This window comes from Geotrypetes seraphini, chromosome 8, assembly GCF_902459505.1.
Source record: "Geotrypetes seraphini chromosome 8, aGeoSer1.1, whole genome shotgun sequence".
Lineage (NCBI taxonomy): Eukaryota > Metazoa > Chordata > Amphibia > Gymnophiona > Dermophiidae > Geotrypetes > Geotrypetes seraphini.
This window is the reverse complement of record NC_047091.1, coordinates 27277641-27295628: the sequence shown is the minus strand read 5'-3', so window position 1 is coordinate 27295628 and position 17988 is coordinate 27277641. Positions and strand designations below refer to the sequence as shown.

General features: G+C 45.1%; 1 protein-coding gene across 2 annotated transcripts in view; it reads left to right on the top strand.

Annotated features, from left to right (window-relative positions):
* TRIT1 (tRNA isopentenyltransferase 1) overlaps positions 1-17988 on the top strand; it is a 64650-nt gene that overhangs the window by 7467 nt on the left and 39195 nt on the right. For both annotated transcript variants that reach the window (XM_033954402.1, XM_033954404.1), the window contains exons 2-4: positions 1729-1869; positions 13013-13111; positions 14216-14367. In XM_033954402.1, the coding sequence (XP_033810293.1) occupies positions 1729-1869; positions 13013-13111; positions 14216-14367 (392 nt within the window). The remainder of the gene's footprint in view (positions 1-1728; positions 1870-13012; positions 13112-14215; positions 14368-17988) is intronic.

The following is a 17988-nucleotide window of genomic DNA, read 5'->3' as shown; positions in this document are numbered from 1 at the left end:
TCCGCACACATCCAAAGTTCTTGCCTAAAGTAGTGTCTGATTTTCACCTCAATTAGTCCATCATCTTGCCCATGTTTTTTCCTAAGCCCCACTCTCACCCCGGAGAGGTGGCGCTTCACACTCTTGACTGCAAGAGAGCGTTGGCCTTTTACCTCCAGCGCACTCAACCACACCGGAAAGTCCCACAATTGTTTTTGTCCTTCGACCCAAACCGGTTAGGCCACCCAGTTTCCAAGCGCACCTTGTCCAACTGGTTGGCCGATTGCATCACCTTTTGCTACGCTCAGGCTGGTCTCGCGCTGCATGGTCGAGTAACGGGACACAAGGTCCGAGCGATGGCAGCCTCCGTAGCGTTCCTTAGGTCCACACCTATTGAGGAAATCTGCAAGGCTGCCACGTGGTCTTCGGTTCATACTTTCACCTCCCACTACTGTCTGGACTCACTGTCCAGAAGCGATGGCCGGTTCGGCCAATCGGTATTGCGAAATCTATTTGCTTAAATTGCCAACTTCCCTCCATCCCTTTTTAGTTAGCTTAGAGGTCACCCATATGTGAGAATATCATGCCTGCTTGTCCTGGGATAAAGCACAGTTACTTACCGTAACAGGTGTTATCCAGGGACAGCAGGCATATATTCTCACAACCCGCCCACCTCCCCGAGGTTGGCTTCTTTGCTAGTTAAGTGAACTGGAGACCACGAGGGGATGCGCCCCCTAGTGGAGCAGGAAGGCACGCTTGCGTGGAGCAGCAGAGCAAACTTAAATCTTCAATCAAGTTTGCTTGAAAATGCTTCCGCATCGGGGCTCCGTAGATGACGTCACCCACATGTGAGAATATATGCCTGCTGTCCCTGGATAACACCTGTTACGGTAAGTAACTGTGCTATGTATCCTAAGCTACTACTTATCATTTCTATAGAACTGAAAGGCATAGCAGCACTGTACTTTTAACATTTTGGGGGTATGGAAAACTTCTCCATTAAATAACACTTTAGGTATGGAAAATTTGTGGCTATAAACAATTCTATAGCCTAGATGTTTGCGATAATTTAAACATTATGGACCTGATTCTTAATATAGTGCCGACTAGAATGGCACTTAGCGTGTTTCTACAAGGTTCACCTCCCTTTTATAGAATTAATTGGGGTTAGCCCTGCGTGCATCACATAATTTAGGCTGGCTAAAACCAGGCCTAAATGCCTGCACCAAGCCTATTCTATAACAATGCACATAACTTTTAGGAACACCCCCTGTCTGTCCCTAGCCACGCCCCCTTTTCAAAGTTGTGCGCTGCAACTGGCACATACTTTTTATAGAATTTCGCTTTCCAAGTTGTGCCAGTTAACACAATTGTGAGAAGTTAAAATTGCTAATGGTGCTGTTTAGGCGCTGTATATGGAATTTGGGGGTGAGGAATAGGATTTAAGCATGTATCTGTACACTTACTCTGCAAATGCCATTTTTTGCAAGGCTGCAGGAACATGGGCAGGGCTTCCACTTAACTATGTATCTCTTTGTTGCATTTGTACCAACTATGGCTCATTGATATCTTCTTCTGCTAGTATTCTATAAAGGAACTCTTGCTCCTACAGAGTGCCCTCTGTACGCTTATTTAGAAGTAGCCAGGTATAATATACCTGCCCCTTACTGACTTTAGGCCAATTCTGTTTTATATATTGTCTTATGTTTGACAAAATAATTGTTTTGTGCTTGTACTTTCTTGTTTCAGGTTTACAAAGGTTTAGATATCATCACCAATAAGGTCAACGCTGAAGAGGAGCGTCTATGCAGACATCATATGATCAGTTTTGTGGATCCGTTGGTTACTAATTATACAGTTGCAGACTTTAGGAATAAGGCGACAGCTCTGATATCCTTTGTTTCACTTTCTTTTCCTGAAGAAAAAAAGTGCATTTATTTGTGTGTGTGTTATGTTTGTTCTCCAAACCATTCAATCAGTAGCAATCAATTTTTCAAAATAAGTATTATGTCTCCATTAAACATGTTTTTCCACAAGTCTTATTGGTCTAGTTTTAGAAAAAAAATAGTATACACACCAGTTCATTTTCTTGCTATATGAAACCATGATATGTTTATGGCAATGTTTTGGTTTTTGATACTTTGGATACTTTTGTGAGGATGAGTCTTTTTCTTCTCTTTCACATATACCACTTTGATTTTGCGTGTGGTATAAAAAGTGTAATAAATTCCAGTTTTATCGCAGCGTCTTTCTATGATTGCTTCTGTTTACCCAGCGTTTTAAGTCAGGCGGCTGGAACCTTGTTAGACTCCCTGCAAGTAATCTCAGTTGTGCTTAATTTCTTGATAATTGGCGCCATCTACTGGGCTACTTTTAATAACCGAAAAACGGACCGTGTTGGGGTTAAGTATATGTTTTGTTACAAGGGACTTTACATGCCTTCCACGCTCTGTTTTATTCATGTGAATATTTGTACAATTTTTAACTGAAATTTAATATTCAAAATACAGTGAACGTATTTGTCCACACATTGGTCCCTTCCCCACTTCTTTATCTGTTCTCATAAATAAGAATAACCAGAATCGTGAAATACAAAAACAAAGTGATGTTAAGGGCTTTGTCTCTTGAATAATTAGAATAGTGTAGAACTGTTCAAACATTGAATGGACTACCGTACTTGAATTTGGATAGTCGGGCATCTCAAATTTGGCAAATAACTTGTCCTGAGGAAGCTTGTGGAGGGCTCGATAACTCGGTGCAGCATTTTGCAGCCTGACTCGGTTTATTAATGATCATTCGTTTGACTTTTAAAAAATGAGTTCATGGTGTTGGCTGGGTTTCCAGCAGAAAGATTTCTACATCTTTCAAAAATACTAAGAACATAAGAATAGCCATAGTGGATCAGATCAATGGCCCATCAACTAGCCCAGTTTTTCTGTTTCCAGCAGTGGCCACAAGTACCTGGCAGACACCCAAATAGAAGCAGGATTCAGGGCAAGCAGTGGCTTCCCCCAAGTCTATCTAAGTAGAAGTCTATGGACTTTTCCTCCAGGTGAAATCAGAATTGCTTAATAATAACTTACCTCCTCAGGATGTCACTCAGATTAAGTCGCGTTTTTCTTTCAAGTAGGCAACACAATCGCTAAAATATCTGGGAGTTTATTTGAAGGCAGATCATTCTCGGCTATATAAAGCAAATTTCCCCCGGCAACTACGCTGCTCATTTACAGAACTGGATAGGTGGGTTTATATAGCAGCAGTTAAGATATTATTGTTACCAAGTTACTTTATTTGTTTATGGCCTTTCCTATCCCCCTTCCTTGGCCTTTCTTTTGGTTTCTCAATAGAAAGGTCTTTTCCTACATTTGGAAAAGGAAACCCCGAGAGTTAAAAGATCTATCAACCTGAACTGAAGGGAGGGATGGCAGTCCCTGATTTCCAGCCCTATTATAAAGTAGCCCTGTTACAAGAGAGAGTACGATAGACTACTTTTATAGATAGCCCATGGCTTCACATTTCACAGTATTTTATAACATATTTGTCTTTATGGAAAATCCCATGGGCCCCCATACGAGAGTTGAGAGCACACTGTAACCAAGCCAACCCTTTTTTTTGGAAGTCACATTGTTCACTTGGTACTCTCTTTGAATGCAGATGTTTCCTGACTGGCTTTTTGCAAACTCCTATTCCAGTGCAATAGGTGTGACATTCTAGACCAGGGGTGTCACCTGCAGCCCCGTGAAGTATTTTGTGTGGCCCAGCCTCTGCTGCTTCCGGGTGTTTACCGTTTTGCCAGCTCCCTCCTCTGTCTTGCTGCAGTGTTTGCGCGGCCCCAGAAACATTTTTTTCGGCCAATGCGGCCCAGGGAAGCCAAAAGGTTGGACACCCCTGTTCTAGACCATAGGGTTATTTCACCTTACTCACATGGACTGCAGATGAGAACTATTCCAGGTTTTCCACTCTGCCTCTAGGGTACTTCACAGACCAGCTTAGCTCCACCCACAGTCTTTCTCTTCTGCATGGCTGCAGGTGTTAGAGTTCTGCTCTCCCAAATTTATTATTTTTAATTCGGTACATTGCCTTTCGCGGTTCTTTCACGTGTCAAGCACTTTTAATAGCTGCCTGCTTGAGAATTCACAGACTTTGGTCTGTAGCTGGCAGGCCGATCCCTTCAGGGCACTTGTTAGCCAGTCTGCTAGTCTTCTTTGTAGCTCAGGGCTGTCCCTGACCTGTCCTCGCTCCCTGTTAAGTGGGGGGCTCAGCTGCAGACTGTTTGGCACACTTAGGGGGACTCAGCAGTGTTCCACAGCGTGCAGACTGCATTTTGCACCTCCGCCCATCTGGGTGCACAGTCGGTGGTCTGCTGGGATGGAGGCATAGTCAGACAGGGGTCTGACTGACAGCCCGAAGATTCAACTTGTTAGCAGCTTTCCCAGCAGTGTGACAGTGAATTCTGAGTCTAGAAAGCAGGTACAGCGTCTGTGTCTAGTAGAGTAAGTGAGAGGAGTTGACGGGCTCTATCAACGATTTTCAAAAGCGAATTTCAAGGGGTTTGGGGGGGTTTCTAGGGTTCCTGCACCTGAATTTTACTCATTTCAGATTTTTTTTTAAAATTTTGGGAAGACCATTCATTTTAGTGTTTTTTGGCACAAATTTATTCTGGCGGCCATCTTGGATTTTTTTTTTTTTCCTCCCAACTTTTCCCTGCTTCTTCAAATTTTGAATTTTTGTAAGGAAAACTGCTGGGATGGAGTCCTCAGGGTCTCCTGGTGTGGATTCATGTAAAATATGCGCAAGTTTGCTGCTTTTGGAGCATCTGTGCGTGGTACGGTTCTGGAGGGGCGGTAACTTTGGGCTCAGCCTCCCCACTGAAGAAGCAGGTGATTACACGCTCAGCTAGCCCTTTGGGGCGGCAGCCTTTATTTTCGGGGCCTGGTACTCCCTTTGAATGCAGATGTTTCCTGACCGGCTTTACTTTTTGCAAACTCCTGTTTGTAGAATGCTGGGATTCCTTGCCAGTAGGGAAAACCCAATTAGTTGCCAATAGGTGCGGGCGGGAGTGTGAACTCTGGGGCAGGTTTGATCGGACTCTCTGCAGGAGGAGTATGGCCTTATAACTAGAGATTCCTATTATTACGTACTTTCCTAACATCCAAGGGGTTCTGGGCTCTTACGCTAGCAGAAACATTATTAGAATAAGACTTTCATTTTAATATTGGCAAAGGGTGTATTTATACCAGGCCTTTTTAGTGAGACAAGCCCCAGTAGACCCCTACAAGAAGTGATGGCAAAGTTTATTGGGGAGAGGGTATCAGCAGAGATAATGGGGATTTATCTATAAATGTTTATTTAAAGGCTTTTACTTGATTGAAAATTGACATAAGATTTATTATATCTGGTATTATATAGAAACATAGAAGATGACGGCAGATAAGGGCCATAGCCCATCAGGTCTGCCCACTCTATTGACCCACCCCTAATTCTACTATCCTAGGGATCCCACTCCTGGTGACAGGTTCCCTTGGCTTAATCCTCTAAGGGATCCCACATGGGCATCCCATTTGCTCTTAAATTCCTGCATGCTGTTTGCCTCGATCACCTGCACCGGGAGCTCGTTCGAAGGATCAACCACTCTCTCGGTGAAGAAATATTTCCTGGTGTCGCCATCCCGGCTGGTCCTGGGCTCTGTTGACAGCATTGTTGCTTCCAAGATGACTTTGACTATGTGTGGTGATCCTGCCTGGTGATGCATTCTTACTGGCAGAAGGTGGGACAGCTCTGGGTGAAGAGGAGAGTATGGTGTAGTGGTTAGAGCTACAGCCTCAGCACCCCGAGGTTGTGGGTTCAAACCCTGCACTCATCCTTGTGACCCTGGGCAAGTCACTTAATCCTTCACTGCTCCAGGGACATTAGACAGATTGTGAGCCCACCGGGACAGATAGGGAAATGCTTGACTGTTGTCTTTTGAATGCTCCTCTACCTGGGTTTACAGCACCAGAGTCTCACTTTGCTACTTATGTATTTGCAGCGGCATGTTTGGTGATAGCGCATCACTGGAAGAAGGCCCAGGTTAACCTGGGTTCAGAGTAGGTTGGCTTAATTACACCTAATGTCTAAGCTCACAGCCCTTCGCCACAATAAAGTGTTGGGATTTTGCAAAATCTGGGACACATATGAACAGTGGGCATTGTCGTTGGCTGCTACAACCACTCACTGATGTGCCTTAGTGATATTAGTTTACCCGGCTCTATTCCACCCTGCTAATGTTGTTAGTTGAGCATGTATATCATGCATTCAGGTTATGGGGGAGGCTTGAGAGTCTGTAATAGGGAATTTGGGGTACTGTTATACCTTTGACTGTAGGATTTGTACAACTGCTGTTATTCATATGGGTTTTTGACCTGAATTGGCCATTGTGAGAATGGGCTACTGATCTTGATGGACCATTGGTCTGACCCACTATGGCTATTCTTATGTTCATATGCTATTGCTGTTATACAATACATGTGTTGGTTTGTTTGGTACTACACTTTCTTAAAGAAATCATAAAAATTATTTTGGGAAGAAAACAACATGTTAATGTGCATTGAAATATTAACGTGATAATCATGTTAAAAATGCTTTAAACGCCCAAACCCAGGGGAATGTCAGCATTTATCTCCAGAGCCCTTTTGATGGGAAAAAAGCCATCCTCACCAACTGGCTCTTCCGTGATCCCCCGTCATATGCACAATGGAGATCCCTAATGATAGTGCACGCAACACTGGAGAAACGCATGGTGGGAGACTTGACTCTTGGCCCGGGTTGCAAATTTTGTCAGGTGTGGGAGCACTTCTGGCAGGACCTCACACCGCGTGCTCGCAGTAGACTTTTGAATCTTTAAGATTTTATTCCCACTCTCAGCTGTTGGACTGGCCATGGATTCTTGGGGAGGGGGGGATGGGAGGGGAACTGATTATATTGTTGAAAATGTTATTTCCTGACTTGTATCCTGCTGGAATAATAAAAATAATTTAAACATTTAAAAAAAATGCTTTAAATATGCATCCCTAATATAAATTATATATGTAAAATATGTGTTTGTGTGAGAACCCTAGATTTAGTGCTAGAGGACTAGGATACATGATCTCATGATGTGCAATTTTGGTCATAAACAATCTGAAAGAGGAAATAGGAGCATGAAAACCAGAGTGAATTATGAGGGGTGCTGAAAAGTTGTCAGCCCAACAAAGAAGGGAATGATGTGGAGTCATGAAACTTGAAAGTTATTCCACATATTCACCCCTAAGTACAATACACTTGGCACATCGTGTCTGAAGTTTCTGTAATCGCCTCCGAATCACTTGAAAACTGTCGCTCTTTCAAACTCTTTTTAAGGTTTGGAAACAGAAGGGAGTGAAATGGAGCAATATCTGGTGAGTAGGGTGGATGGTCTATGCACTGAAACCCCAACTACATCAAAACGTCCATCGTTTTGCCAGCCTTGTGAGCAGCTGCATTATCTTGTTCAAAGCTTCATTTAATTGCACAAAAAGTAGTATTCTTTAGCACTCTCCAGACCAGTAGAGGTTAATCTTTACGAATGGGTATATATCCAATCATGACCAGCAGGTGGAGACTGAAAACAAAACTGTGGGACAGTATATAATATACTCCCTTCTCTATTTACATCAGTCTTCTTTCAGTCTCCATCAGGTGTTGAGTGATCTGTACCCATCTCCCTTGGTAGGGCTGTTGGAATTTGTTTAGGGGGTTTCTAGTCCCTGTTTTTGGCCGGACAGAGCTTGGGCGGGCCCTGTTTGGGGGTCCGTCCGACCTCGGGGGTGTCAAACCCGGCGGGTCTCGAGTGGGGTCCCTCCCCCCACTTCCTCCACCTCCCCACATTTTTTTAGAGGAGCCTCAGCAGTAAGCCTTGCCCCCTAAATCAAGCAAGGCATATTGCTTCGAGAGACTGTGGAGTCTGTTCTGTAAAAAAAAAAAATCCTGAGGTAGTGCTGGTCTGGAGGGTTGTTTCCCTTTAAGAAAAATTTCCCTTTCTGGGGTTGTTTTTTGTTTAGAGAGGACTTAGTTCCGGTGGTTCAGACTCTGACGGACTCTGAGGTGCCCTGTCTGCCTGAGGATCGTGCCCGCCCGGTATTTCGGGTTGGCATTGCCCGGGGGCGTCTGCGGGAATTTCGCAAATTTCGCCTGGGGCATGGGACTGCTTCTTTCCAGGCTTCCGGTTTTTCCCCGGGGTCGGTTGGCTTAGCGCATGCAGTCTTTTCAGGGAGCCCGTCGGGGGGCTGGGAGTTCCCCCCCCCCCCCCGGTTCCCCTGCTGCCCGTCCTGCACGATGTCTCTTTGCCGGCGCTCCCTTTGGTTCCCGTGGGTGCCCGGCTTTGCAACTTGTTTCCCAAGTGGGCCAAGATCACGTCCGATCAGTGGGTCCTGGTGGTGGTGCGGAACGGTTACGTACTTGAATTTTGCCCGCTCTCTGCCGGATCATATCTAGCCTCTCCATGTCAGGTGGCATGGGAGACGCTAGCCTTTCGCCAGTCCTTCAGCGCTTGCTAGATCTCAAAGCAGTTGTCCAGTGTCCCCTCAGGACTGCGGTATCGGCTGGTACGCCATTTCCTTTATGGGGCCCTAAAGGGAGGGGACCTTTCGGCCCATCCTTGGTTTAAACTGAGGTCAACAGGACTCTCAGAATTCCCTTTTATTCGCATGGACACACTGCAGTCTGTCCTTCTGGCGGTTCAGCCGGGGGAGTTCCTGACTTCTCTGGCGGAGGCCTACTTGCCTGTTTCCATTCGAGCCTCTCCTCAGCTCTTTCTTTGCTTTGCGATAATGGGTCTGCACTATCAGTTCTGTGTGCTTCCCTTGGGCCTGGCCACGACTCCCCGGACGTTCGCCAAGTTGATGGTGGTCGTCACGGCGGCATTGCAGTCAGAGGGCATTCTGGTGCACCCCTTCTGGGATGACTGGTTGTTTCGGGCGAAGTCGTTGCAGGAGAGCGCCCGAGTTACGGCTCGGGTGGTTGAGTTTCTCCGCTCACTGGGCTGGGTGGTCAACCTTTCCAAGAGTCGGTTGGTCCCCGCTCAGCATCTGGAGTACCTTGGGGTTCTGTTCGACACCTCCTTGGGGAAGGTCTTCCTTCCAGAGGCCCGGGTAAGCAAATTGCAATCTCAGATTCGCCTTCTTTTGGCGTCCCGGTGTCCTCGGGCGCAGGATTTACTCCAAGTCTTGGGGTCGATGGCAGCGTTCCTGGATGTTGTGAGGTGGGCGCGGGCCCACATGTGTCTCTTCAGTATGCTCTGCTCCGTAGATGGTCACCCCAGAGGCTCAGTTTGGAAGTCCCTGTCCCTCTGCGAGTCTTGGCGCGCTGCAGTCTTCTTTGGTGGCTCCAGACCTCTCTTCTGGTCCAGAGGATGAGTCTGGATCTATCGCAGTGGACGGTGCTTCTCACAGATGCCAGTCTCCTCGGTTGGGGGGGCTCAGTGTCTAGGTCACTCAGCTCAGGGCACCTGGTCCATGGAGGAGGCGTCCTGGTCGATCAACATGTTGGAGACCAGAGCCATCCCTCTGGCGCTGTTAGCCTTCCGCTCCCTCTTGATGGGCAAGTCGGTCAGGGTCCGGTCTGACAATGCCACAGCGGTGGCTTATGTCAATCGTTGAGGCACCAAGAGTGCTCAGGTGGCGGAGGAGGCGGCTCGGCTCATGCTTTGGGGCGGAGTCACGCCTTCTGGACCTCTCGGCCTCTCACATGGCCGGGGTGGAGAATGTTCAGGCGAACTTCCTCAGTCACATCTTAGATCACAGAGAGTGGTGTCTCAGCCCTGTGGCTCTTCAGTTGATAATGCAGGCTTGGGGTCAGTCCCTGTTGGACCTGACGGCCACGAGTGGCAATGCCGAGGTGTTCCGCTTCTTCAGTCGTCGCAGGGATGGACTGGCCGAGGGTCTGGAAGCTCTGGTTCAACCATGGCCAACAGAGGGGCTGTTGTGCATGTTCCCTCCGTGACCATTAGTGGGCAGAGTTCTTCTCTGCATTGTTTGCCATCCGGGTCTGGTGGTTCTGGTGGCTCCAGATTGGCCTCGGCATCCGTGATACGCAGATCTGGTGACACTCTGGTGGCGGATCCTCTTCCTCTGCCTCCCTTGGATGACCTTCTGACGTAGGGTCCCATTCCCATGTTCGACCCGTCTCCCTTCTGTCTTACGGCTTGGCTTTTGAAAGGGGTCGCCTTGGTAAGAAGGGGGTATTCAGATAGGGTGATTTCTACACTCTTGGGGTCCTGGAGGCTTTCTACCTCTCAGGCTTCTGTGTGGATTTGGCACTTCTTTGAGGGGTGGTGCCAGGTGCGGGGAGTGGTCTCTCTTCGCGTTTCTGTGCCTAACATCCTAGAGTTCTTGCAAGATGGCCTGGATAGAGGCCTGGCTTCGGCTTCTCTCCGGGTTCAGCTTGTGGCCTTGTCAGCCTTTCGGGGGTTTGTGACGGGTCAGCGTTTGACAGTCATTCCTGATGTGATTCGCTTTTTGCGGGCGGCCAAGGTGCTCAGGCCTCCCGTGCGGTCCTCTTTTCCCTCTTGGAATCTCAGTCTGGTTCTCTCTATTCTGATGCACCCGCCCTTCGAACCGTTGGGCGGCTGCTCTTTGAAGGACCTTACTCTGAAGACGGTCTTTTTGGTGGACATTTCTTCCGCTAGGCGTGTTTCTGAGCTACAGGTTTTCTCTTGTAGGGCTCCCTTGGAGTTTTCTAGGGAGCAGGTTGTCTTGAGGCCTGTTCCTTCCTTTTCTGCCGAAAGTAGTTTTTCCTTTTCATGTCAATCAATCTGTGGTCCTCCCGGTCTTGGGTAGTTGGGAGGGCTCTTCTGAGCAAAGTCAGCTGAGCAAGTTGGATGTTGGTCGGGTCCTTCGCTCTTATGTGCAACGGACCCAGGAGATCAGGAAATAAAATCATCTCTTTGTCCTTCTGACTGGTCCTCTTAGGGGGGCTGGCGCTTCTAGGGCTACTATTGCATGCTAGATCAAGGAGACTATTGCTTCCGCTTCTCTTCTGGGGCAGCAGCCCGTTCCGGAGTTTCTCAAAGCTCATTCTACTCGGGGTCAGGCGGCTTCTTGAGCTGAGTCGTCGCTCGTGCCTCCAGTGGACATTTGTAAGGCTGCGGTTTGGTCTTCCTTGTATTCCTTTGTCAGACTCTTTCGGGTAGATGTTCTGGCGCGTCAGGACGCGGTGTTCGGTGTGTGTGTTCTGGTGTCAGCCCTTCGGGGGTCCCGCCCGTGTGAGGGACTGCTTTGGTACGTCCCATTCGTAAAGATTAACCTCTACTGGTCTGGAGAGTGCTAAAGAAGGAGAAATTAGGTTCTTACCTGCTAATTTATTTTCTTTTAGCTTCTCCAGACCAGTAGAGGTCCCCACCCTGTCTGTTGTTGTTGTTGGGGCTGTTTCGCGGGCAGTTTTTGTTTTTTGCTGCGGGTTCTAGTATTTTTCTAGGGCCAGGGAGAATTAAAGAACAGCGGCTGTGGCTCGGCTGGCTTAGCTGGCGAGCTGTGGGGACATTTTCCTTCTGGTATTTCTCCTCTGCATTTTCCAACAGCATTTGGGTATGTTATTTGTTACTCCTGTTCGGAGTATTGTTTTCTTTCTGTTTTCCAGTTCTTAGTTCTGCTTGGCTATTCGGCAGACTGATGTAAATAGAGAAGGGAGTATATTATATACTGTCCCACAGTTTTGTTTTCAGTCTCCACCTGCTGGTCATGATTGGATATATACCCATTCGTAAAGATTAACCTCTACTGGTCTGGAGAAGCTAAAAGAAAGTAAATTAGCAGGTAAGAACCTAATTTCTCCTTCTGCATTAACGCCTTCCTGATCCCAAACCACTGTGGCCATGACCTTTCCTGATGACTTCTTTGGCCTTGCAGAACCTGAGTGCCACCATTGCATGGACTGTTGTTTTGTCTCAGAATTATAGTGGTGTAACCATGTTTCATCAACAGTAACTACTCATTCCAAAAAGTTGGCACCAGCTCGCTGAGAATGCTGCAAAATCAACTTGGAAATGTCCACTTGGGCCCCCACTTGGCTGACAGCTTCTGCATATCCAGCTGCTCGTATCTCTGGAATTTTGTAGTGTCTCAGCAATTGTTTTAGCTGATATTCACTAATCTGCCAAAATCAGGTCATGGACATGGTCAACAATTTCAGGAGTTGACACTGTTTGAGGCCTCCCAGACTTTGTCGCATCCAGGGCTGTGGAGTCTGTAGATAAATGTTCCGACTCCTCAGTTTTTTGTTCTTCAGACTCCGACTCCAGGTACCCAAAATTTCCTCCGACTTCTCGACTCCGACTTCACAGCACTGGTTAATTTTCAGATCGTTAAAATGGAATGTCAAGTTGAGAGAAATGAGCATTTTTGACACCACCTTCTTTTTGCTTTTAATCAAGGTTCTAAGGCCGCAGAAGCTGCTTGCAACATTTGTGCTGTGTATATAGTGGGTGCTATAGCTGAAAGAATCGCTCGTGATTGGTATGCCAAGTTCAAAAATGGAGTCGGTAGCTAAATGTTCCGACTCCTCAGTTTTTTGTACTTCTGACTCCGACTCCACAGCCCTGGTTGCATCTTCAGTCTCAAAATCTCCACACTCAAAGTTTACACACCACTTCTTCACTGTGGAGTATGATGGGCGTTTGCATCATACATCAATGAATTTCTTCTGGAGTTTTCCTCTGCAGGAATAGGAACTTCGTGATTGCTCAGAGTTCCACACTTGAAAATTCCACACATTTCATTGACGTGATTTGAAACAATGTGAAAACATAGCATTACGATTCTGCAAATTGGCATGTTACAAAATAAAACACCACTCTTTTCAGCTACAGTGGCAAATAACGCTCAGAATTTAGGAAGTTAGTTGGGCTGAGAACATTTCAGCACCCCCTCGTAGAGTCTTCCTTTATAGAGAGTTAAGAATGGATGAAAGCTTTTGTTCTTGTCTTGCTTCAAACTGTTGCCTTCTGCTCTTGCTGGTTCTCGTTATAGCCTTAATATTTAATATTGAAGATATATTTGCACGCAGAAAGATCCCAATTATTGTGGGAGGCACCAATTATTATATTGAGTCTCTCCTCTGGAAATTTCTGATTGATACCAAGGTTTGTTATTTTGTGCTTCAGCTCAGGACTGCTTTGATATTTTTGAAAAACATTCTTTCCTATTTGTCAAGTGATGTGAAATTATCTATTTGTGGGTAGTACTTTTGTAATTTGTTGCTAGAAATTATTTGTTTCGTCATTTCAGAAAATTGCAAGTGTTCAGTCATATTTGAGTGCTATAAGAGATGGCAGTCAGTCCATTTTGAAGCCTTATTGTTGACTTGGGCCCCATTTATAGAATAGCGCATGGCACAAGGGTTTCCTTGTGTGTATATTTAGGTTTGGATCCCCTGAAATCTGTAATACTTTGCGTGTGTCTGTTGATCGCCCCCTTTTTAGTTGTGGGGAGAGTGTGATTCAGTACCCTGAGGTCAGAGCTGGTATTGTGACATCATAATGCCTCATTCCACCAATAAGAGCCAACCTCATCAGTGATGTCAGAGTAGCTTCATTGTCTTAAACTTGGCTCACTTTTGCTACATTTTGATTTCTAGAGTGGTGCAGTGGTTAAAGCTCCAGCCTCAGCACCCTGAGGTTGTGGGTTCAAACCCCGTGCTGCTCCCTGTGACCCTGGGCAAGTCACTTAATCTCCCCATTGCCCCAGGTACATTATATAGATTGTGACGGGGAAAAATGCTTGAGCACCTGAATAAATTTATGTAAACCGTTCTGAGCTTCCCTGGGAGAATGGGATAGAAAGCTGAATAAAGAAATGATGCCCTTCTCTTTATAGAGTAGTGCTTGGATTCAAATTGTTGCCAATAATTGTTGGTGCTAATTGACTTGTTCAAATTGTGTGCCCAAATTTGCATGCCATCTTAGGGCTGTCTGTTTCTTGTATTTTACTGCCTCTGTTTAAGACATATATGTGCTTATGTTTTCTGAAAGATTGGCCTGTAATATAGAGTTAAAAATAAGATTGTGGATTTAGTGCGTCTGCAGCATATTTCTGGTGGTGATATTTGTACAGTGTACTAGTTTGCCTCTTTTTCTGATAGCATGAGAGACGGGACCGGGAGAACTTTTGTTGTTTAATGTCTGACCTGTAGGTGCTTGAAAAATAGTGGTCTAGTAATATTTGAGCTTTTGCTGAAATTCCTGTAGGAGATTTCTAATGGAGATACGAGCAAGCCTACGACTAGCAGGACATTGGAACTAGAGCAATTGGACGGACCTGAGCTCTACAGACACCTCAGCCAAGTGGACCCACAAATGGCATCCAAGCTTCATCCTCATGACAAGCGCAAACTGGCAAGGTATGACCCCCACACTGTATCATTTGTAGCTAAACTGTTCAGACAGAATTAGTCTCCTGTGGCAGAACTGCTGCTCACCTCTTTTGCTTCTTTTTGGGAGTTACTAGCCTTCACATCTTCCTGTTACAGTCACTGGTCTACTGTCAATATCTGCCCCTGTCCAAAATCCTCCTGCTGCTGAACAACTTTTATACAATACTGTATCTTAATAATCCATTGCTAATATCACAGTCAATCATGCTATCGACATGGCGTGATGTCAGATCAGATAATGGGTTGACATGCACTGACAGAGGAGATGGCCAGATCCTGTGCATCCAATCTGATGTCCACATTCACAGATGGGGTACTGAAATGGGAGGAAGACCATTAGAGGAGGAGGAGGAGGCTGTGGGTAGCCCAGGAAGGCAAAGATTCAGGCAAACTGCCAGTAGAGGTTGCTGATAACTAGCGCACACAACTGACCCCAGAATGGTGTGTGTAGAGAAGAGGGTACTGGCCACTAGTTTTTAATTTAAAAAGATATATTTTCCATTCTTTGATAATCTGCACATGTTATAGTAAAACAGTAAATCAAAGGGGTTTACAATATAAAACAAATTTTGAAAGGAACGCCATTAAAACAGATAAAGCCACCCTATCCACACCACACCTGCCCTACTCTCTCAATACAGCCTGACACATCCCTTCTATTTCTGACCCTCTTGTAAATTTCCATGACACAGTATTGTACCATAGGCTGCACAACTTCGAGAGTCAACAGAGCCAGATCGATTGCTGGTGGTTTTAATGGCTGTAAGATAGAGCTTTTAGGAGGAGCCAGAGGCAGAATATTTGAGTCTGGGAGCAACAACAGAAGAAAAGAGCAGGGAAGGAAAAAAAAAATGAAAATCTTCCATGTAATTTACCAACTATGGAGTCCTAATCACAGAATCTGACACTAAGCCAAGCTGCTATAAGGAGGTGGGAACCTTGGTGGTAATATTGTTTGTTCTTGCTTTGTTTCCCCTTCTTACCTAACAGTGTGTCTGTGCTGACACAGTGAGTGAGGAGGACACACTTTTGTTAGTATAATGTACATAAATCTCGAGACATCAATGCATTACACCCGACCTGCTGTTTGGTGGAAGCTAAAGAGGGGCATGGGGGCCAAATTTTTCCCCATTCCCGTGGGAACTCATTTTCCCATCCCATTCCTGCAAGCTCCGTCCTCAAACATTTTAAAATCATAAGTGTCCAAGGCTTGTGCTGTTGAGGCAGAGCTTACAGGACTGGGACAGCAACAAAACTCATGGGGACGGGACGGGGAAAAATTTGTTCCCGTGTCATTCTCTAGTGAAAACAAACATGAGTGTCTTGGTTCTTTTAACAAGGTCACTTTGGCGTCCAGTTTCTAAGAGGAAAGGGAGAACAGTGCAAAACTAAGGAGATGCCAGAGTGAATTGGGAAGTCACGGAGAACTTCTGAAACTGGAAGAGATGCTTTGTGAAAAGAGGTTATGTTTGGTCTGGGTTTGCCCATTTTCAGCCCTCTTTCCCTTCCGTTTGCTTCATTACTCTTTCATATTGGCTGGAATTCTTATTTTGTAAACCACTCTCCTGCTAAATTGTTGAAAGATGATATATATCAAACCAATGACATCTAATGAAGTGTACTTCCTGTATGTCTGCCTTGTTTGGTTCATATGCATCAAGAATGTGGTCACTAGGGTTGATGGTTGTGGATCCCTCAAGGTGGAAACATTGCTGGCCTGAGGAACAGAAGCCTGATCTAAGAATCGAGGGTCAGATTCAATAAACGGTGTCTAAGTGCTAGGCCTGCTTGTAGAATCATGCTAAGCACCGGTGAGGTAGGCAGCAATATATTAGGCCAGGTTTTACCAGGCTAAATTACCGGTGGCTGTCTCACACTCCTAGCGACACCTATTTAACACGACCAGATCCATCCCAAGCTTCACCTACTATACCATCTACTCCTTATCAAATCTAAAATGTTCAAATTACCCAACATGTATTACCTAATTTCACGACAATTCTTATGTAATCCACCTATATATCTTGTAACTTCATGACAACTCTAATGTAATCCGCCTTGAACTGCAAGGTATTGGCGGAATAGAAATCACTAATGTAATGTAAGTCAAACATGCCTATTCTCTGCCCCTAACCATGCCCACTTTTCAGGTAGGCGTCACTAGGTGCTGCTCTGAGTTCGGTGTGGTCAATTACCATAACTTGGGTTGCATATGGATTTTAGTTAGGCTTTGCCAGGTATCCACAATTAGAGCACCTGGTAGCATATAACAGTCGTCCTTTCTGAGGGGATGCTGAAAAGTTTTCAGCCCAACCAAGAAGAGAATGACATGGATATGGTTCAATTGGTGATCTGAAACAGTGTCAAAACATAGAATATCGTTTCTGCAAATTGGCACTTGACAAAATAAGATAACACTCTTTTTAACTACAGTGTCAGAATAATACTCAGAATTTAGGAAGTTGGTTGGTTGGCTGAGAACTTTTCAGCACCCCCTCATGTAGAATCTGGCTCCAACTGCATAAGAGCAGGATGGGGTGACTTTTTTTTAATGCTTAGCATAAGAGCATAAGAATAGGTTTACTGGGTCAGACCAATGGTCCATCAAGCCCAGTTGCCCGTTCTCATGGTGGCCAATCCAGGTCACTAGTACCTGGCCAAAACCCAAGGAGTAGCAATATTCCATCTACCAATCCAGGGCAAGCAGTGTCTTCCTCCATGTCTTTCTCAATAACAGACTATGGACTTTTCCTCCAGGAACTTGTCCAAACCTTTCTTAAAACCAGTTACGCTATCCGCTCTTACCATAATCTCTGGCAATGCGTTCCAGAGCTTAACTATTCTCTGCATGAGAAAATATTTCCTCCTATTGGTTTTAAAAATATTTCCGTGTAACTTTGAGGGGGACCCTAGTCTTTGCAGTTTTTGACGGAGTGAAAAATCAATCCAGTTTTCAAAAGAAGTAGTCATTAAGTTAGAAAATATTGATTCAAATTTGAAAACTATTGAGAAACGTTCCCTGACTATGGATTCGCAAGTATCAACATTACAAACTTTATCATCTTCTGTCCTTAAAGATTCACATATTACCTATACAAAATTTGAAAAGATGGAGAATATACTTCGGGCAAAGAATCTGAGACTGGTTAACTTTCCAAAAACTCACTTATTGACCCCAGAAATTTTGATTCGTAAGTATTTTAAAGAAGTTTTGGGGTTACCAGATCCAGATTATTTGCCCATAACAAATATGTATTATATCCCGCAGAGAAAGAAAGTTTCGGCAGAATTGGGAGTAGACCAGTTGGAACAGATAGAATTTGATTTAACTGGTTTTTTAGAAGACTCACAAGATGTAATCCAAACTAGGTCTACTCTATTAATAACTTGTGCTAGGGAATTAGATAAATCTTTAATCATGAAAGCTTATTTTCAAAATAAGCAAGCAAAGTTTTGTGGATATAATGTATTAATATTTCCAGATGTAGCCCAGGCAACACAAATGAGAAGAGGCATTTTTTAATTTAAAATCAAGATTGTTAGTCTTAGGAGCTACTTTTTATTTAAAATTCCCATGCAAATGTTTAG